The sequence below is a fragment of the Gossypium hirsutum genome, chromosome A06 (assembly GCF_007990345.1).
Source record: "Gossypium hirsutum isolate 1008001.06 chromosome A06, Gossypium_hirsutum_v2.1, whole genome shotgun sequence".
Lineage (NCBI taxonomy): Eukaryota > Viridiplantae > Streptophyta > Magnoliopsida > Malvales > Malvaceae > Gossypium > Gossypium hirsutum.
The window spans coordinates 126,692,348-126,713,520 of record NC_053429.1 but is presented as its reverse complement, the minus strand read 5'-3'; the positions used below and the strand labels follow the sequence as shown (position 1 = coordinate 126,713,520).

General features: G+C 30.3%; 2 protein-coding genes across 5 annotated transcripts; both read left to right on the top strand.

Annotated features, from left to right (window-relative positions):
• The first annotated feature begins 2,736 nt into the window (after positions 1-2,736).
• LOC121230839 (developmentally-regulated G-protein 2) lies at positions 2,737-7,652 on the top strand. Of its 4 annotated transcripts, none has more exons than XM_041116317.1 (12): positions 2,737-2,872; positions 3,398-3,504; positions 3,638-3,705; positions 4,158-4,234; positions 4,419-4,599; positions 4,967-5,023; positions 5,336-5,410; positions 5,583-5,702; positions 5,780-5,950; positions 6,240-6,353; positions 6,467-6,637; positions 7,274-7,652. In XM_041116317.1, the coding sequence occupies exons 2-12, from the start codon at positions 3,435-3,437 to the stop codon at positions 7,367-7,369; spliced, it is 1,200 nt and encodes a 399-aa protein (XP_040972251.1). In that variant the 5' UTR covers positions 2,737-2,872; positions 3,398-3,434; the 3' UTR covers positions 7,370-7,652. The 4 variants fall into 4 exon arrangements, with proteins under 4 accessions (XP_040972251.1, XP_040972252.1, XP_040972253.1 ...); XM_041116318.1 differs by having other exon boundaries at positions 2,739-2,872; positions 3,412-3,504; XM_041116319.1 differs by lacking the exon at positions 2,737-2,872 and adding an exon at positions 3,930-3,955 and having other exon boundaries at positions 3,400-3,504.
• A 7,272-nt stretch (positions 7,653-14,924) lies between these two features.
• Positions 14,925-20,917, top strand: LOC107947285 (phospholipid:diacylglycerol acyltransferase 1). Its single transcript, XM_041116316.1, has 6 exons — positions 14,925-15,771; positions 16,433-16,655; positions 18,516-18,799; positions 19,327-19,654; positions 19,793-20,052; positions 20,175-20,917. Exons 1-6 carry the CDS (start codon positions 15,323-15,325, stop codon positions 20,650-20,652), a joined length of 2,022 nt encoding a protein of 673 aa, XP_040972250.1. The 5' UTR covers positions 14,925-15,322; the 3' UTR covers positions 20,653-20,917.
• The last annotated feature ends 256 nt before the right edge of the window (positions 20,918-21,173 follow it).

The following is a 21,173-nucleotide window of genomic DNA, read 5'->3' as shown; positions in this document are numbered from 1 at the left end:
TTGACTATTTTTTTAAATATAGAGACTAAATTCGCAAACTACTTATAGTATAGGGACTAATAACAGAATTTGGCAAATAAAAAAATTGAAGGCAAGCTATCTATACCGTACACGTCATTGAAAGATGATAAAAGAGTTGGCACGTGCGGACAGTAATTAGCAGAAGAAATCAGGTGTAAAAAAATCACGTGACTTTGATATAACAAAATAATGTAATGAAGTATTTAAAAATTGGTATAAATTATTAAAATATTTAAAAATTGAAAAAATTTATCTGATCCGTCGATTCGCTCAATTTGTGAGATAATTAATTCAATCATTTATTCCAAATTGATACTTTAATTAATTTTCGATTTAATTTAATCCAGTTTCAATAATTGTAATTTAAATTCAAAAGTCTTTAAAGATTTTATTAATTTATTTTTATATTAAATTTAAAATATGTATTTTATTTTTTATATAATTAATATTCTAACTATTATATTTTATATTCTATTCGAATAAATTATGCATGTCAAATTTGATCTAAAATAACTCTTAACAGCTTAATATATACAATATTTTAGATCAATATGATAGAAATATCGAATAGGTTTAAAATTTTACATGCATATCAAGTACAATTATATCAATTAATTTAACAGTTAAATTGTTAAAATATTACCAAATTTGTTACCCATCCACTAATGGCTTTGTTCGGCCTTGTCACAACCAATTAAGTTGTGCATGTTAAATTTTGAAAACACTTATCACCTCGTGGATATTTGATATATTATTAACTCTATCATTTTATATTTATTAGTTGTTATTGATAATTTCAAGGTAAACGTACTATAGAGGTCCTTATACTAAAAGTTAAATTACATTTTGTCTCATTGATTTTAAAAATTGACAAATTAGTCTCACTATGTAGATCAAAGAGTAAACCGATACTTTTTATTAAAATTTTCATATATTTATACTATTAAAACTTTTTTACTAGTGTTTGGGAGTACCAAAAACTTCAATTGGACCAAGAGGAAGTGTGTAAACCACACCATTAGTCACTAAATTATGGGAATATTTTTTATTTGGTCACTAAATTCTAAAATTTTTATTTAAGTCACTAGGTTATTACGTTTTTTTTTTTTAAGTTTGGCCGACGAGCTTCAAGTAAGGATTCGACAATTAGTACGATGAATTTGTACCCATTGATGAGTAGAAAAACATACCTTAGACCCAAGTTGTTTTGATGATCAATGTTGGAAATTAAAGAAAAAAAATGTTTGAATTTTGGTTTACAATTTCGTGAGGTCCAAAGTTGTTTCATAAAAATAAAAAATGAACTGTAAAAGTGAAGGAGAAAGAGAACTTTCAATCTGTGCATGCAATGCAAATAGAAAAAGTCATATAATATTAATTTTAACAGTCCAATAATTTAAAAGAAAACTTTTAGATAATTCAATAACTAAATTATAATTTTTTAATTAAGTGACCAAAACGAAAATTTACCCATAAAATTTGTTTTTCGAATTTTTATTTCACTTTAGCTAAATCATATATCACAAGTGAGTTTGATCCAAACTTAATTTAATTTAAAATTTTGAATATATTTCAATTATCCAGTATTATTTTAATATGATTATGGACAAATAATTCGAGGAATTCATGATTGGGCTTGGTCTAGTTTCGATTATAAGAAAATCTAAACTCAAAGCCAAGTTTAACCCAACTTGTTATAATAACCTTTTTTTATTGTTTAAAATTTAATAAAAAATTTATTTAAATTTAACTATAAAAATTTATTAATATTAATATTAATGTAAAATTATTTTTATATATTTTATTATTTTTAAAGAGTAAAACAAGCTAAACCAAATCATACGAGAGATTAAAAATTCTAAATTGACATCTGACTAAAAAATTATCGAAGCCTAGTGGGCCATAAAGCCTTTGCATATAATTATGTAATTAATTTGAAAGTGTAATAATTTATTTGGTCCTCTAACTTTATAAAAAATTTATTTTATTCATCCATTTAAAATTTTACATTTTTTAACTCTTGAACTTGCATTATTTGTCAAATCATCTCAAAATAGATGACGAAAAAATTTAATGTTTGTTAATTTTGCTGATGTGGTATCCATACAGCAGTTCATATATATGTCATATCATTAATTATTATTTTTTTAAATAAAGAATATTATATATTTATTATTTTTAAAAAATAAATTAATTGTTGATAGGCCCAGGTTTGGTCTGGTCCAAAAAATGGGCCTAAAATTTTTCCCAAGCCCAACCCAAGTATAGATGCTAAACTCGGTCCCAGACTGACCCGGACTGTATTAAAGCCTATAGTATCGATACCTTGCTACGAGGTATCGATACATTGGGGAGGGTATTGATACTTACTATAAGGTATCGATACCTTAGGCATGTATTTAGGTAAGGTAGGGCCAAAAAACTCTAAATGAATCTTATCTTTTTGTTTAAGTTTATTTTTCGAGCTTGTATTTTTGTTCAAACCCTCGAGTAGGGGTTCAGGTCAAGTCGGGCAGGCTAGTCGATCCATGGAGAGGTCTAATACCAAGTTAATAAATATTGATTTTTTCATCCATCTTTATATGATTTGATAAATAATACAAATTTAAATTTTAAAATAGAAGAAAAATTAAATAAAAATTATTTTAAATTTTAGGGTGAAATAAATTTTTATGCATAGTAAAACGAATAATATGCAGGTATTCTTTCTTAATTTATGATCCTAATTTGTTGGGCCTTTAAAAATCCCGAAGTCCCTCATTTTTCTGTTTTAAAAGCCTGCCGCTGTCTCTCAGCTTCGTCTTCCTTCTTCATCTTTCTGCTCCATAGATCGCCTTTCAACTCAGTTCCGGTGAGTCACTCATTAAACATAATTTTTATTATCTCTTTATTTATTTATATATTTATTTCAATCAATTCCATGCAGTTATAAACTTACGATGCCATATACTTCAAGTTTTTTTTTTGGCTCAATTATTTCTAAATTTCGCTTTCTTTTCAGTCCGATATGATGATCAACAAAATCAATTTTCTTTTCCTTTTTTCATAATTTAAATTTATTTTTACTGATAGTTATAATGTTACGATGACATGCTTCAACTAATCAGTTTCTTATCGAATATTGAAAAAAAGAAGAAAAGGAAAAGGAATCATTTCTCTCCCTTTTTTTACACCTTTTTCTTGTCTACCAAACACGGCGCTTTCATGGATTTTTGTGTTAATATTTTTTTTCTTCTTTGATCACCTCCTATAATTGGGTTCTCTTCAAAGTTCAGTTTTTCTTTCAATATGTATTGGTTTTTTTTTTTTGTGTGTGTGTGCATGATTTTAGCTTGTTTTTCACTTAATTTTTGTTTTATATAAATCCATATATCAGTGCTCTTGTTTTAGCACTTGAAATCAAGGGGGAAAAAATGGGGATCATTGAGAGGATTAAAGAAATTGAAGCCGAGATGGCTCGAACCCAGAAAAATAAGGCAACAGGTATAAATTTTATCTCTTATGAACTGAATTTTCCCTTTTATTTGTTGTTATTTTGCTAATTCTTCATCCTATTGAAAACAGTGAATCTATTAACTTATGTTTTTTTTATTATTTTTGGACTGAATATATACAGAATACCATCTTGGCCAGCTCAAGGCAAAGATTGCAAAGCTAAGGACTCAATTACTAGAGCCACCAAAAGTATGAATGTTTCTTTTGTATGAATAAATTCTAATTTTGTTTTTTGTTTTCTACTTATATGATGAATACATAACTATAGGTATATATTTCTCTAACTTCTGCTTTGCCACTTATTAATGTACTTGTGCCTGCTAATAATGTTACCATCTATCTTTACTAACAATTCCTAAGGCTTGAATTTAATATCAGTTTCCTTTTCTTTTCTTTTTCTTCAATGTTTTAAGTTTACAGGTTCTTTTTCACTTTCTAGGTAGGTGGGTTTCTTTTTACTATATAACTTTACCATATCTAACTGCTCAAATAAGTTATTTTTTCTTGCTTGGTTGGCTAGATATTTATAAGAGTTTTGAATGATTAAGCTGTTCGTTGATTTATTATTAAGATTGCACTACCTTTTCCATGCAATAATCTTTCTTTTTGTCCTTTAAACTTCTTTCGAATCTATATATCAGGGTTCTAGTGCAGGTGGAGATGGTTTTGAAGTTACAAAATTTGGTCATGGACGTGTAGCACTAATAGGATTTCCAAGGTCTGTACCTTTATCACTTGCATACTGAGACCTTGACTCTAGCTTGCTTTATCTTCTTGAGCAATTAATTTAGGAAAACATACAGTGTACTTTCTGATTAGTATAACATGCATAAATTTGTGCTCTCTGTCTACATTTTTTCTTTGGAGAGGAAGCTAACTGTTGCATTGTATTTCGACTACAGTGTGGGGAAATCAACCCTTTTAACAATGTTAACAGGAACTCATTCAGAAGCTGCATCTTATGAGTTCACAACACTTGCATGCATTCCTGGTATCATACACTACACCGATACTAAGATTCAACTACTTGATCTTCCTGGAATTATTGAAGGTGCTTCTGAAGGCAAAGGACGTGGGAGGCAGGTAAAAATTTGCAGATTCTAATTTTACCTGGTGGTATGTTCTCGTCTCTTGGTATAAAATGTATCATTACCAAGTGAGGGAAATGCTGATAAAATTTTTAATTGAATGTTGTTTGATTAACTGCTTAACATTCTCCTTTAAATGTTGTTTGATTAAATGCTTAACATTCTTGTTGGCTGAGTGTTATGTTGAAGTTGGTTGAGGGTGCTATATGCCTACATTCAAAGTTCCTACTAAGAAAAAGATAAGATTATGTCTTTTTCCTTTTACTTACTGTTCAACTATCTGATCTCATTCTTATGCTCAATTTGATTGAGTAGTTTTGTTTTTTATCTCAAAATATTTTATGAGATTGCTTGTTTCTCAGGTTATTGCTGTTGCCAAGTCGTCGGATCTTGTGCTTATGGTTCTTGATGCCTCTAAAGTAAGTATCCATACCATAATAGTGGGGTTCAAGAATTGGTCATTATGCTTATTTGTTATGATGAAATTCTTGATTAGGATGCTCATAAAGTGTTACTGTCAACAGATGGTCATGCAATTATGATGTTTATAGTTGCCATAGTTGGTCAATGTTTTAACTATTAATGCCTGTTTCCTCAATCCTGAATATTATTGTTAACTTGATACCATAAAACTTTCAAGAGTTATGTTATTTTTCTTTTTTGACTACTTGTTTTCCTTGTTTTTATCACTTCTTTCCTTATGCCCATTTAATCTTGCTATGGAAATTCAGAGTGAGGGTCATCGCCAGATATTAACCAGGGAACTGGAATCTGTGGGTCTGCATTTAAACAAGAGACCTCCTCAAGTAAGTTCATTCCTGACTGTTGTCTGCGTGGTAAATCAATGATATATTAGCTATATTTGTAGGTTTTAAAGTATTGAATTGTTGTTTGTCTTGAGAAGAATGATGATTGTCACGTAACAAATGATTTGGTATTTTTTACCGTATCTTCATATACGTGTTATTTCATTTGCAGATATATTTTAAAAAGAAAAAAACTGGAGGAATCTCTTTCAACAGCACATTACCTTTAACTCATGTGGATGAGAAACTCTGTTATCAAATTTTACATGAATACAAAATTCACAATGCAGAGGTATGTACCCTTCGATATGATTCGATCTTAAATGGTGTTTCCTTACTCTCAGATATTCTTGATGGATTATTTTTCAGGTTCTATTTCGCGAGGATGCTACCGTGGATGATCTTATTGATGTCATTGAAGGAAACCGCAAATATATCAAGTGTGTTTATGTTTACAACAAGATAGATGTCATTGGCATTGATGATGTGGATAAGTTAGCGCAGCGGCCGAATTCTGTTGTCATAAGCTGCAATCTGAAGGTATGTTTTTTATCCCCTGTTGTCTTTTAAATGTTAATGGTTTCTGGAAATAATAAAGAACTAGAATGGAATTTAAGGAAGAAGAGTGTTGTTTTTAGAATGCAGCTTGTTTCTTCTAGTGTTATGTTCAAAGTCTGTTGACCTGTCATCTCATCATGCTTTTTATGAAGCTCATTGTCCATTACCTGCCAAAAGTACACTAACATACTGTCTTCTGTTCATAGATAATGGAATGCAAGGTGAAACCTGTTATCAATTTCATGTTTGATGTATGTTGTTGCTTGTGCAGCTGAACTTGGATAGACTGCTTTCGAAGATGTGGGAAGAGATGGGGCTTGTGAGAGTATATACAAAACCACAAGGCCAGCAACCTGATTTCAGTGATCCCGTGGTTCTCTCTGCTGTATGTCTCAACTATGTTCTTATCATTTCCATTACCTCTTATACTCTATACCTTTGAATTCTCCTACTTTTCTTCCTCTCATTCTTCATTCCATTTTTCTTGGTACAAAATAGGATAGGGGTGGCTGCACAGTGGAAGACTTTTGTAATCACATTCATAGAAATTTGATAAAGGATGTCAAATATGTTCTAGTCTGGGGCACTAGTGCAAGGCACTACCCTCAACATTGTGGCCTTGGGCATGTTCTGCAGGATGAAGATGTTGTTCAGATTGTCAAGAAAAAGGTATTCAAAACTGTTTAACTATGGTTCTTAGACCTATCGATTGGGTAGGTCAGGTTGGTTTTAGATCGGATCAATTGGAATTTTAAAATTTTTGGGTCATTTTGGTTCAAGACAATTCCAGGTTTGGGTCAATTTCCAATTCGAGACATTCTAGGTTCGGGCCATTTTGGTTTCGGGTTGTTTGAGTTCAATTCATTTGAGTTGAGTTTGAGGTTTGGGTTTCTTATAGTGGGTCATTACGATTTCGTATCATATTGAGTTCTATTTACTTCAGGTTTAAGTTATTTTGGGTTTGGATCATTTCAGGTGGAAGTCATTTTTAGGTTTAGGTCAATTGGGTTTGTTAACTTTTATGGTCAAATAGAGTTGGGTTGGGTTCAGGTTCGAGCCAAAGTTGACAAGTCTAATTGTTCATCGTAGGCGATGCCTATAGTAGTGGCTTTTCGAATAATATAAGAACTTGCTTTGCTATGGGCCAAAAAACCATGCATGCATTTGTTGAGGGGAGGCCGACCCTCAATCATTGGCTTTGAGCGGATGATACTTCGAAGAATTCTCTTAAAAGAATCAGCCTCCCCTCAACAACATTAATTTTTATTGAAAATGCAATTAAACAATAAGAATCCGGATTTTCAGGAAAAAGAGGAAGGAGGAAGAGGCCGCTTCAAATCACATTCAACAGCTCCAGCTCGAATATCCGATAGACAGAAGAAAGTTCCCTTGAAGACCTAACCATGTCCAACATCAGACAATATGAAAGGTACACTATTGTATTTCGAGTAAGTTTATATTATCTTATTAGGGTTTGATCCGTGATAACGAAATGAAGAGTTCAACACTTCACCAACAGCCTCTGCACGGCCGTTGGCGAAGGCAACCGGTGTGTAAATTACGAGCTGTATGTTGATGTGTAGTTGACATATGAATTGTTAATCTTCCAGTTATGATATCCATCTAGGTTAAAACTTAAAATGTTGAATCCTTACTCATAGTTTGATTATCAAATTAATTAGCATATTGTATGTTTCATAATGTACATTGAAACATTTGAATTCTAGCATTTAAATATTGTCCATAAATTTCGGTTTAGGTTTTATGATGTGGACACTTCTTTCAACATGGGTACAAGTAGGGGTGTAATTGGAAAATCATTTTGTGGTTGGAATTAAGTTTTTATATTTTTATGAGAGTGAAAATACAATTTTATCATTTTAGTAGTTTATCATTTTATAATTTTTTAGAGGACTAAATCAAAATTTATCACTTTGAGGGATCAAAGTGTAATTTTATAATATAACAATTTACAATTTTATAAATTGTAAAGGCCAAAAGTTAAATTTCAAATTTTAGGGGGGATTGGGACCTCTACCAGTCCTTGGCATCGAGAGGTGCTTATGGGTCGGGTCAACCTAAGCATAATATTAATATATTTTTGGTTTATCCAAGCCTGGCCCGACTCAAAATATGAACATAAAATTTTACCTATATTTGTTCATATTTGCAAAAAGCTAATCCAAACTCATTTTAGATCCGCCTATAGTAATTTTAATTTTTTAAATTATATTATTTTAATTTAATTTTTTTTATTTATTGAAATTTTTTATATAGTCATCTTAATATTATTTTAATGTTTACATTTGAGTAGTATTATATATTTAATATAAGTTTATTTTTTAATATGTTATAAATTACATAATATATAAAAATAACATATATAAAGTATTATAAATTTTAAAATGGGTAAGGCCGAGCTGGGTTCGAGCCTTGAATGTTCAATTCTGAGCATGATCCATATTTTAAATTGGCTTAATTTTTTAGCTTAAGTTTATTTTTCAAACTTAATATTTTTCCTAAAACGTCTCAAATTTTGAACATACCCTTAACCTTGAACGAATAACTCGATCCATAAACAAGTCTAGTGACATCATCATTGAGTACAAGAATATAACATATCAACATGAATCTTCCATAATGATAGCAACCAGTAAATAATAGGCTTAAAAGTATGAAAAGCCTTTCTCCGATTTATCTTTTTTAAAATCAATTAATTTCTTGAACCCAATTTATAAGGGTAAGTATTCGATCGAGTTGAGTCGAGTCGAGTTGAATTGAATTGAGTCAAAAAATTTTAAATTAGTCGAGTTGACAAATCCTATTTTAGCAATTAAACTCAATTTAAATTTTTTTCGAATCAAATCGAGTTAAAAAATTTCGAGTCGAGTCGAGTTAACGAACCTTATTTTTTATACTCAATATTGCAGTTATATGGATCGATTATTTAATTAGTAGACAAATTACAAGATTATTTAACTACATAAACAATATAATGGTTTTGCCTTTTAACTTAATGAGTAAACATTTATCAAAACGACATAGTTTTGCATTTTTTTATTCGAATTTTTATTCAAGTTGATCCAAATAACTTGATTAACTCAAATAACTTGAACTATTTAATTCAAAATTTAAATTTTTTATCGAGTTTTTCGAATCGAATCTAATTTTGTTCACCCCTACCAATTTGTATCTAATTGAATATTTCACACTAAAAATTAAATCGATTTATTGTCTTATTAACGAAATTTGTCCTTGATTAATTTGATTATCAATAGTTATTCTCATGTTGGTTTATATAAATTGGTATGTTTTCTTTAATAATTTTCAACATCACTACCTTCAAACTTAAATTACGAGCCAAATAAAGTTATTAACAATATAATAATTATACAAGAGGCGATTAACTTAACGAGGTGTCGTATCATGGATATCCATCTCTTACGACTTTTACGACACCTCATTAACTTAGAAAAGATCTATAATCGTATACGTTGGGATTTCATTGATGATTTTTTAAATTAAGGACGTGAAATTTCGAGTGAAAAAAATTTGTTTGATTATACATTGTTTTCCCCACTTCTTGCATGCAATTCTTTTAAAATGGTCAATTTACATGTGAATTTTGGCAGGCTATGGGTATCCCATCCATCAAAGTGACCCTTTATTGCCATACTTTTTCATAATTGGAATGGAAAGGCTGGGCAGGCTATGGGTATCCCATCCATCAAAGTGACCCTTTATTGCCATACTTTTTCATAATTGGAATGGAAAGGCTGGGAATATGATTGAAGAGGTGATAAGATTGAAGAGTTAAGAGTCCTATTAAGCTAAGAAATGATAACCCATTTATCTCGCACTTATTTTACACGGTTTACGAGTCAAATTAGATCAGGTCAGGTTCGAGCAGAATTTAAATATACTGTTAATATATTTTATGTTTATTCAAATTTAGTTCGATTTAAAATATGGGTATAAATTTTTATTTAAATTTGTCTATATTTGTAAAATATTAATTTAATTTTATTTTAGACCTACTCATATTATTTTTTTAAAGTATATGTATTTTATATATTTTTATTTATTAAATTTTTTATATAGTTATCTTAACATTATTTTAATGTTTACATTAGGATACCATATATTTAGTATAAGCTTATTTTTTTAATGTGTTATAAATTATATAATATAAAGTATTATAAACTTAAAACAGTTCGAGTTGGATCGGGCTAGGACTTTGAATATTTAAGCTTGAAACTGACCTATATTTTAAATGGGTTTAATTTTTTGTCTAAACTCATTTTTCAAATTTAATATTTTTACCAAAACCCTCCTAATTTTAGGACAAATCTTTTGGTTTATGCTGATAATCCGACTCATAAAGATAACTAACTTGTAAGCATTTATTTTTCGACATTATTGCTTTCAATTTGTCTTCTGAGCGTTTGTTGGTGTTGCCACAACAAGTCTTTTTTGCTCAAGATGAGATACAAAATTCTTAAAAACCCATTGCAAGTTTAGTTGTTGGAAAATATTAATGATATTGATAGATTTTCATTGATTTCAAAAATGCTCATTGTTTCAAGTGTGGTTTGGGTTCGAATTATATTAGTCGTATTTATTATTTGGGTTTTACTTTATTATTGTAATTGAAAAAAAAATTATTCTTTAGTCCTACATATCAACTTCAAGGCATGGGTTAAAGGGAGACTTTAATTTTGCAATAATTACAAAAAAGTAAGTGGTCCAATCCAGCCCATTTTGACTGGAAGACTTTGGGTTTTTTTTTTAATTTAAACCTATTTTTAATTTGATTGTGGTAAGTAATTTTTGGTTTTGGATATTACAAATATATATTTTTCTTTTTTTTTAATTTGAGTGACATTTGAATTAAAATATTTTAATAGAAAGACATTAACTTCTATCGGTGTAGTTGATTAAGTACTGTTGTCAGTAAAGAATGACACGTGTTCGAGTACATTGAAACGTACTATCTTTCTATTTAAAGGTTAGGGAAGCGCTATGGGTAATTCTAAACATTGTATCAAAAAGAGTAGATATGATAAGAACCTATAATGACATTAATGTTCAAAAAAAAAACTTACACCTGTGTAAAATTACTATTTAATATGTTTTTGTACGCTTAAGATATTAATGATCGTTATAATTGTACTTGTCATACATGTAAACTTTTGAACTGACCAGATATCTCTATCATATCGATCCAAAAAATTTACAAATTAATATTTATTGAACGGTTGAAAAATTTCTATATAAAACAAACAGTTAGAATTTTTTAATTTTCGTCAAATTTGACATGGACAATCTATATGAACAGAATATAATATATGATGGTTGGATCGTTAAAATATTAATTGTACAGAAATATACAAAAGTGTGTAAAAGTATTTTAATTTTATACTAGTATAATCGAACCCCTCTCCTATTTTCATTATTATCTGAAATATACATAAAATAAATATTTTTAATATTTATTATGAGAAAATATTTAGTACACTACCAGTGAAGTTTTTAAACTCCATAAACAAGGTCAAGATGATAACGAGTATACTATAAGACTGTAGTAAATTATTATATATATATGTAAATGACACATAACAATTTTTAAAGACTTCATGTGAATAAAAAAAATATACTATCAATATACCAAATATTAATCCATTTATTATTTCAATTTATTTTACTTTTATAAATAATATTTTTTTTAAATATCGATTTAGATATATAATTTCACCCTCCTTTACTTTTTAAATATTTTTTATTTTATTTTTTACTTTCTAAATAAGAGTATTTAATATATTCAAATATTTATCAGATAATTTATTTATTTAATTTATATTTAGATTCAAATCGTAATATTTATTTATTTTTATTATATTTAGATGACAAAATTTCAACATGTGTTATTTAAATATCAATTGAGAGCTTTAACTACTACTACAACTAAATTTTGGCGGCGGCCATTGAGCTTATTTAGTTAGTGTCAAAATATTGATATTAATCTATATGATTATTTAAAGAGTTGATACGTTTTAGTTAAGTTGAAAATTACTAAAAACCCATTTCTTTAATAAAATAACAGACATTACTATAAGAATATTTTTATCATTTTATATCTTATATAAAATTTTAAAAATATATATATACACATAATATCTATATTTTAAATATTTTTTTATAAATATAATTTTTATTTCGAGTTTTTATAAATATATTTATATAAATTTATTTGTTATAAGAGGTGGTACGTAAATATTTGTTTGCAGACATTGATATGAGGTAGATGAGAATTTTTGTACTTTAACATTTATTTGCACAACTGGTTTTCAGTGTATTAATTAATATAATTAATATGCAATTATACGTAGGTCTAAGTTTAAATTTATATATTAATTTTTACCAAAAATATTTATTGTTGAGTGTTAATTTTTCTATATCCCCGTGCTGTGGTAACACGTTGTCCTTCCCTAGGGGTGACATGCGTCTTTAAGTGTCTCAAGAAGACGTTGACGAAAAGAAGAGGACGAGCAGAACATTGGTTACCTAGACTATACGTTGTAAGCTAAAATAACTGGCGAGTACGTATGTCCTAGATAATCGAACCAGTAAGCTAAATGATGGTGAGAGGTTAAATCTCGAGTCCCGGTCAAACACTAGGTCGGGTTAGGACCCACATGGTCTATATTTTATACATAACAATTATTAATAATAATAAAAGGGTGGAACACAATGGCAGAAGTAATAAATACTTGTACTGCTTCTAGAGTTGAGGTGAGACCCATGAATCTCAGACAAAGTGGATGCTTTTACCCGACGATCTTGGCAATAATGACTAAGCCTCAAATCCAATGCCAAACGGTGTCGTTTCACTCAAATTCGAATATATATATTTGGGCAAAGTACAAAAATGTCACTAAAAATTTATTTTGTTCTATTTTGGCCCATTAACTATTAAATTTTCTGATTTAGTTAATCAATTTTTTGAAATTAAATATTTTAGTTGAATGATGGGAAACTGATGCAAGTTTTTTTTACGGGGTTTAATAATAAATTTAGCTTCTGATATTTACAAATTTTATCAATTTGATCTTAAATATTAAAAAAAACCAACAAATTTAACCTTCAATGTTTACAAAATTTGTCATTTTAGTTCAAATTCTAAAGTAAATCAATAAATTTAACTATCAACAATTCGATTTTGTCTTTTTTGCTCACTCGACTATCTTGGATTTTTTGGGTGTTTCTATTTTTACGTTAGTCCACTATAGTTGGTTGGCCAAGAAAAAAATTACTAATAATTGAGTGATCACCTTATAACTTTTTATAGTTGGGTGACTATTAGTATAATTTATCTCTTTGTTTAATAGATAAGCAAAATGCAATCTAACTTTTAATACGGAGACCTCCGTAATAGTTTTACCATAATTGGAGAGGTTTTAAAAAGTCATATTTTATTGTTTGTTATTTCCAAGTAAAATTGACCATAGTTATGCTTCTCAACCTACCTCACTTAAAGATATAATTTGGCAAAGCTCGACCTTCTTAGGAGTTTAGTCTTAACTTTACCAGCGTTATGTCATATAAAGTGAGCCCATACAAAATAGGGAAGAACACGTGTCGATACCCGTCAATCCATTGTTTTACCAAGTTTGATTAATTAATTTGGTACTTTTGGAACTTAAATAAGTTGCTTATTGATTTAAGTTTAGGGTAAACTATAAAAATAGTCACTCTTATTTACTTCAGATTACATTTTAGTCACTTATGTTTGAAGTGTTACATTTTAGTCATTTATGTTGTAGTTTTGTTACAAAATAGTTACTCTGCCGTTAAGTTCTGTTATCTCCTTAATGGAAATCCTACATGACAGTTCAAATGAGTTTTAAATGTTAATTTGGATGTCCAACTAGGACCAGAATAAGTTTTTAATTAAATAAATTTAATTAATCAAAAATTTTAAACTAATTACATATTAAACTGAAAAAGAAAAATTATTTGTCTCTTTTTCTTTTAATTTTCTTTTCCATTTTGACTGAAAAAACTATTCTTATCCCAATCGGACATCCAAGTTGACATTTTAAACCATTTTGAACCGCCACATAGGATTGTCGTTAGGGAGGTAATGGAGCTTAATAGTAGAGTGACTACTTCGTAACAAAACGATAACATAAGTGACTAAAATGTAACATTTCAAACATAAGTGACTAAAATGTAATTTGGGGCAAACAAAAGTAACTATTTTTATAGTTTACTCTTAAGTTTATCATAATAAAATATATTATTTATTATTATTATTTCGCTTTGAAAAATGTTTCAAATATATATACTTTTAAATTCATGTGCTCCAATATGAAATTAATTATTCTGTAATAAGATTTTAATTTTACATTTTACATTTTTTAATTTAACTCAAATAATGTCACTCGATTTGATTAAACTCGAATTTCATTTTACTTGACTTGATTCGAAAAAAATTCGAATCAAGTTAGGATGATAAAATAAGTCTCATCAACTCGAAATTTTTTACTCGATTCGACCAGAATTTCATTTTACTCGACTCGATTCAAAAAATTTTCAAATCGAATTAAAATGATAAAATTAGACTTATCAACTCGATTAACTCAAAAATTTAAACCAAACTTTTCAAAATTATTTTTTCACGACAACAATAATGCTAAACTAACCTTTACAGTAACAGTAATACTAATACCAATCGAGTTAAAATTTTATCCGCATTTTTCATTTTTCAAAATATAATTAAATGATTTTTGAAAATGGATCTATTATTAGATTTTGAGTGTGAGATTACACACCTACCTTCCTCAATTGCTTCATTGACCCGTTGCTTTAAAATTCTTCATTTTTTTTCCACACTCAATTGCCTTTTACTTGCTTCATCAAAACATCCAATCCCCAAAAGAAGCAGTCTTTTTGATCCCTTCTGCAATACTCAAAACAACAAAAATCCATTTCTATTATTAGTATTAGTTTCTTGGGTTTTCCCCCAATTTCAACTCTTTTTCAGCTACTACCTTCTTCTACAGATTATGAAATTTTTTAAAAAATGTTGTAAATTAGTTTGATGGGAAAGGCTGTCTTTGGCCATTTTGTGATTCCACTGTCTTCTGTATTTTTTTAATAAAAATATTCATTTTTCAATCCAAAAAAGATGAGAAGGTTTCTATTTGATGTTTTCATGTGTTTTTTTTTAATATAAAAATTTCCCTAGAAACAAACAACATTGTTCTTTTAGACATTTTATCAAACACCTCATGTGCATTTAAAAATTCGACTAGTTTTTTTTACTAAAAAAAGCTTGGGAAACATCAAAACATGTCTTTGCTTAGAAGAAGGAAACACCCTTTTAATGAATCCTTCAGAAAACCCGAAAAGGAACACGAAAATGGCGATTTCAGCTATGAAAGCAAGAGAAAAAAAATCGCATACGAACACGAAGAAGAGAGACCACTGTCGAAGTGGTCGTGTTTCGACACGTGGTGCTGGTTGATTGGTTGCGTGTGCGTGACGTGGTGGTTCATCTTGTTCCTTTATAACGCAATGCCGGCTTCGTTTCCCAAGTACGTGACGGAGGTGATAACGGGGCCGTTGCCAGACCCACCGGGCGTAAAGCTGAGGAAACTGGGATTGACGGCTAAACATCCGGTGGTGTTCGTGCCGGCGGCCGTGACCGGCGGGCTTGAGTTGTGGGAAGGGCGGAAATGTGCTCAAGGACTGTTTAGGAAGCGACTTTGGGGTGGCACTTATGGTGATGTTTATAAAAGGTATATCTAATTCTTTTATTTTCTGCTTAATCTTTTTGGGTTTAATTTTACGTCAAATTGTACGAAAGGTCCCCTGCACTATGTATTTTTATGGATTTAATCCCTCTATCATAATTTGGTCATTTCTAACCGTTTACTTTAAAAAATGGATATTTGCAATTTCAAAGGTCAAACGTCAAATAATTTGACCGTATTTTAATTTTTTTATACATTATTAATAGGGTGAAGCAAAAATTTGATATTAGGAACTAAATTTAAAAATACAAAAATGATCATTCTCTATTCTATTTTGGTTATTGAATTTTTTTTATTTAATCACGAAATTATTTGAAAATCAAATATTTTGGTCACAGAACAAGTTTCTTTTATTGGTCTAATAATAAATTTAGCCCTCTCATACTTACACATTCTATCAATTTAATCCTAAATATAAAAAATTCAACCAACTTAACTTTCAATGATTATAAAATTTGTCATTTTAATTCAAATTCTAAAAAAAATTAATAAATTTAACAATAAATTCTAAAAACTCTTGTCAAGAGCAATCTATCAACTCTCGATGAACAATACTTTGAAATTTTTTCGAGTTTGCCTCCTTTCAACATGGTTATATGATTAGGGTTTTGAATTCTTTGGTGTTGCTCCATGGTTGATTATGCAGACCACAATGCTGGGTAGAGCACATGTCATTGGACAATGAAACTGGTATGGATCCTTGTGGTATAAGAGTGAGGCCTATCTCTGGACTTGTGACCGCTGATGGCTTTGGTTCAGGCTGCTTTGTGTGGACAACTCTGGTTTCTAACTTGGCACGCATTGGATATGAAGAGAAAACCATGTTCATGGCTGCCTATGATTGGAGACTCTCATTTCAAAACACACAGGTAACCTTATTCCCGAACTCGATTTTTGTTATTTTTTTGGGTTTTTTTACTAAAATAGAACAAAAAAAATAAAAAATTACCAAAATAATACAAAGTAAAAATTATGTACTAAAATGGTACATTTGGGGTGGTGTCGTCTATGGCAGAGGCATGACCACCCCATGTCAAATAAAAAATTACTATAGCTACCGGTCAAATTGTGGTGCAGGACTAAAATGTAATAATATAAAGTATTTAGGGATCAGTTATGAAATTGATCTATTTAGAATGGCCCCTGAAAAAAGGGGGAAAGGGTGCCGCCTGACAGTGTGGCGACACCAAACTTTAAATAAGGCTAATTGCCTTGTAAGCCCTCTTTATTTATTATTTTCTTTTTATTCCCCTTCAAATTACTATATTATTTTTAAACAAGCCCTTAACTTATTTTTATAGTTAAATAAGCCCTTAACTTATGGTTTTTACTCATAAAAGCCCTTCATTTTAATATTAAAGTAAATATATTTTACCCAAAGTAAAGCTATTTAAAAAATATAAACTAATTCACATTTTAGGTTGATGTGAATAGTTTATTAAATAAAAAATAAAATTTTAAAATTTCTTGAGAATACTTATATACATGATATTCTTAACTACTCATTCGAAAATTTTGATTACTTTTTTAGATTTTATGTTGATGTTAAAGTGCATATAATTTTTATTGCATCAACAAAAAATTTAAGATAAAAGCTTGAAATTCAAAATATATTTACTTTAATATTAAAATAAAAGGGCTTTTATTAGTAAAAACTATAAGTTAAGGGCTTATTTAACTAAAAAATAGGTTAAGGGCTTGTTTAAAAACAATATAGTGAGTTGAAGGGGGAATAAAAAGAAAATAATAAATAAGAAGGGCTTACAAGGAAATTAGCCCTATTTAAAGTTTGGTGCCGCCACACTGTCAGGCGGCACCCCTTAATTTTTATTTTTTCAGCAGCCATTCTAAATGGAACAATTTCATAACAGGTCCCTAAATATTTTATATTATTACATTTTAGTCCTATGCTGCAATTTGACCGGCAGCTACAGTAATTTCTGATTTGACATGGGGTGGTCATGCCTCTGCCATTGGCGGCACCACCCCAAATGTACCATTTTGGTACATAGTTTTTACTTTGTATTATTTTGGTATTTTTTTATTTTTTTGTCCTATTTTAGTAAAAAACCCTTATTTTTTGCTTTCTGAGAAAGTGAAAAGCTATATTGGAGGTTGATATTTGAATTTAAAAACACAACACGATCAATTTGATTCTAATCCGATACTAATTTGAACTCAGAAACGATTGGAACCCAAAGTTCACCCAAATTAAAATAACTTGAACCTAAAGTGACCGAAATTCAAAATGATCCAAAATCGTAATAATCTAATTCAAAAAATCCAAATGTCTTGAACCCAACATAATCTTAATTTGAACTTAGTAATAACCCGGATTTATATAACAAAAATAAATATATTAGTAGCATTATATAGGTAATTTATTTATTTTTAAATAAAAAAATCAACACAACAAAATTGTTGTGTGAGTATTTTTATATTATTTATTTTGTGTTTAAAGTATATAAGTATTAAAAAATAAAGAAAACAACTCAGTTAGTACTGTTGTTGCAGGACGTAGATTTAAACACGTTTAAGTGTATATTTTCTTTCGATTTACAAGTTTGAAAAAGTTATAAATAATAATAGGAATTGTATTAAAAATAAAGAAAATATTCAACTGATCGAATTGAAAACCGCAATTCAATAAAAAACGATCCGATTTTTTCAACATTAGTCTTTAGGTTGACAAATTTCTTGTGTAATGTTGAAATCTTTTGAATAATCAGGTTCGAGACCAAACATTGAGCCGAATCAAGAATAACATAGAACTGATGGTAGCTACAAGTGGAGGACAAAAGGTTGTTATCATTCCGCATTCAACTGGAGCTTTATTTTTCCTACATTTCATGAAGTGGGTCGAAGCACCGCCTCCGATGGGCGGCGGTGGTGGTCCCTATTGGTGTTCTAAGCATATTAAAGCCGTGGTTAACATTGCCGCACCGTTTCTCGGTGTTCCGAAAGCTATACCTTTGTTTTTGTCCGCTGAATCTAAGGATATTTCACTTGTCAGGTACTTAATATCTACGTTATTTATGATTTAATAAGGTTAATATTCTTAAAGCGAAATTTTTTGTTTGGAGTTAAACTCAAAACAAAAAAATGAAAATGTAATTTTTATACATTTTTTTAACCGTAACTATTAATTTTCCTAAAATAGAAGGACTAATAGGATATGTGGTTAGTTATGTAAGATACTTATTTGTTGATGTGTACATACATACATACAGGGGCGGCAGGAGGTGATAGGGGACCTTAAAATTGAAAATTTGCATTATTTTACTTTTTAAAATATATAAAATTATAAATTAATATTGGTAGAATTGTACTTTGACTCCTAAAAATAATAAGATTTTAATTTTAGTCCTTTAAAAAATTATAAAGATATTAGTTAATACATTGGTGAAATTGTATTTTAACTCTGATCAAAATTTATAATTTAATTTTGATCCCTAAAATATTTTTTTGGTTTTGCTCCTGCATACATACATAGATACAACGTTTCGTCACAATTGCACTATAACTGCACCTAAAATGCAGGGCTATTGCACCTGGTTTTTTTGAGAATGATATATTTCAACCTCAAATATTGCAACATGTGATGAGGCTGAGCCACTCTTGGGATTCAACTGTGTCGATGATACCGAGAGGCGGGGACACGATATGGGGCGGTCTAGATTGGTCACCCGAGGAAGGTTACTCTTGTGACCAGAAAAGAGAAATGAAGAACAGCACCCTGGTCACAAACCCAGCACGTGCCAAGAGTGCTATTTCTCTCACAAGAAGTGCAAATTTTGGAAGGATTGTATCCTTTGGTAAAGATGTTGCTGAGGCACCTTCGAATGATATTGATCGAATAGACTTCAAGGTATGAACTTATATCACTCGTTCTTCAAAACCGTGTCCAAGCTTACTTGAGTTCGTGCTCGTAGTTCTGGTTTTACATGGAAAAGAGTGGAGATGTTCACCATAATGTCCTTTATGATTGCCTTATTGGTGTGTTCAGGGTGCTGTTAAGGGTCATAGAGCTGAAAACCGGACTTGTCGAGATTTGTGGACCGAGTACCATGGCATGGGGTTTGAAGGTATTAAAGCTTTTGCGGATTATAAAACATACACTGCTGAATCAATTGTTGAACTTCTTCATTTCGTTGCTCCGAAAATGATGACACGCAGTACTGCTCATTTCTCCTATGGGATTGCCGATAATATGGATGACCCTAAGTATAAACACTACAAGTATTGGTCGAACCCCTTGGAAACGACGTGAGAATCCGATACCTACGTTCATTTTGTTCTTCGGTTAATCGATTTAGTTAATTCCAATTGCAATATGAAGGCATACGCTCGTTCGATATAGTTATTCACCGTCACTTTGATTTTTGCAGGTTGCCAAATGCGCCGGAGATGGAAATCTTTACTTTCTACGGAACTGGCCTACTGACTGAAAGAGCATACATTTATAAGTTATCCCCTACTGCTGAGTGTCATATTCCGTTTCAAATTGATTCATCCACCAACGATGAAGAGACCTGCCTGAAGGGTGGTGTTTATTCTGTCGATGGAGATGGGACCGTACCAGTTCTAAGTGCCGGTTTTATGTGCGCCAAAGCTTGGCACGGTAAAACCAAATTCAATCCTTCTGGAATCCGAACATACCTTAGGGAATACCGTCACTCTCCTCCGACAACCTTACTGGAAGGACGCGGCACTCTAAGCTGTGCTCACGTCGATATAATGAGAAATTTTGCATTAATCGAGGATGTTATAAGGATCGCGGCTGGGGCTTCGGGTGAAGAACTGGGAGGAAATCGAGTTCATTCAAATATCTTCAAATGGTCCGAGAAGATCAACTTGCAATTATAAGCCTGCACTGATACATACATACTCTCCCCTGCATTGTTTTCCCACTTTGAATCCTCCGACATGTATATTCGAATTCGTTGGCACGAAAAGATCTCGGCGTTTTAGTACGGTCTTCGAATTGTCATCGGAAAAAAAAGAGTCCGTGACTGTATCATTGTTGTAAGTTTCAACTTCCATGTCTGGAAATGTTCTGTCATAACATTTTTCGAGCTCTAAACCGAATCGGATCCTCCGTTAAGTATACTCAGATTCGACGGAGATAATCTATCTCGTTAGTTTAATAAGGTCTCCTAATTTTCATTTGAAAAAGAAAAAAAAACTAACTTCCAATTTCATTACATGCATTGCTGTGTGTGAGCATATATTTCCACTCTTGTGAGAAGCTTTTCTTGCACACATGCAGGAGATTGTGAGCTGCGACTTCAGTGTATATATATATATATGGGTAAATTCCGTGGGCGGTCACCTAACTTTTGGATAGGTTTTATTTTAGTCACCCAATTTTAAAAACTTTCAATGTC

What these genes read in the sequence shown, in the direction of transcription:
- LOC121230839 (XM_041116317.1), top strand. Translation starts at nt 3,435, where the DNA reads ATGGGGATCATTGAGAGGATTAAAGAAATTGAAGCCGAGATGGCTCGA. An exon ending in AATTACTAGAGCCACCAAAA is followed by an intron (nt 3,706 to 4,157) that starts GTATGAATGTTT and finishes TCTATATATCAG; the next exon opens with GGTTCTAGTGCAGGTGGAGA. An exon ending in ACAAAATTCACAATGCAGAG is followed by an intron (nt 5,703 to 5,779) that starts GTATGTACCCTT and finishes ATTATTTTTCAG; the next exon opens with GTTCTATTTCGCGAGGATGC.
- LOC107947285 (XM_041116316.1), top strand. Translation starts at nt 15,323, where the DNA reads ATGTCTTTGCTTAGAAGAAGGAAACACCCTTTTAATGAATCCTTCAGA. An exon ending in TCTCATTTCAAAACACACAG is followed by an intron (nt 16,656 to 18,515) that starts GTAACCTTATTC and finishes TTGAATAATCAG; the next exon opens with GTTCGAGACCAAACATTGAG. An exon ending in TTGATCGAATAGACTTCAAG is followed by an intron (nt 19,655 to 19,792) that starts GTATGAACTTAT and finishes TGGTGTGTTCAG; the next exon opens with GGTGCTGTTAAGGGTCATAG.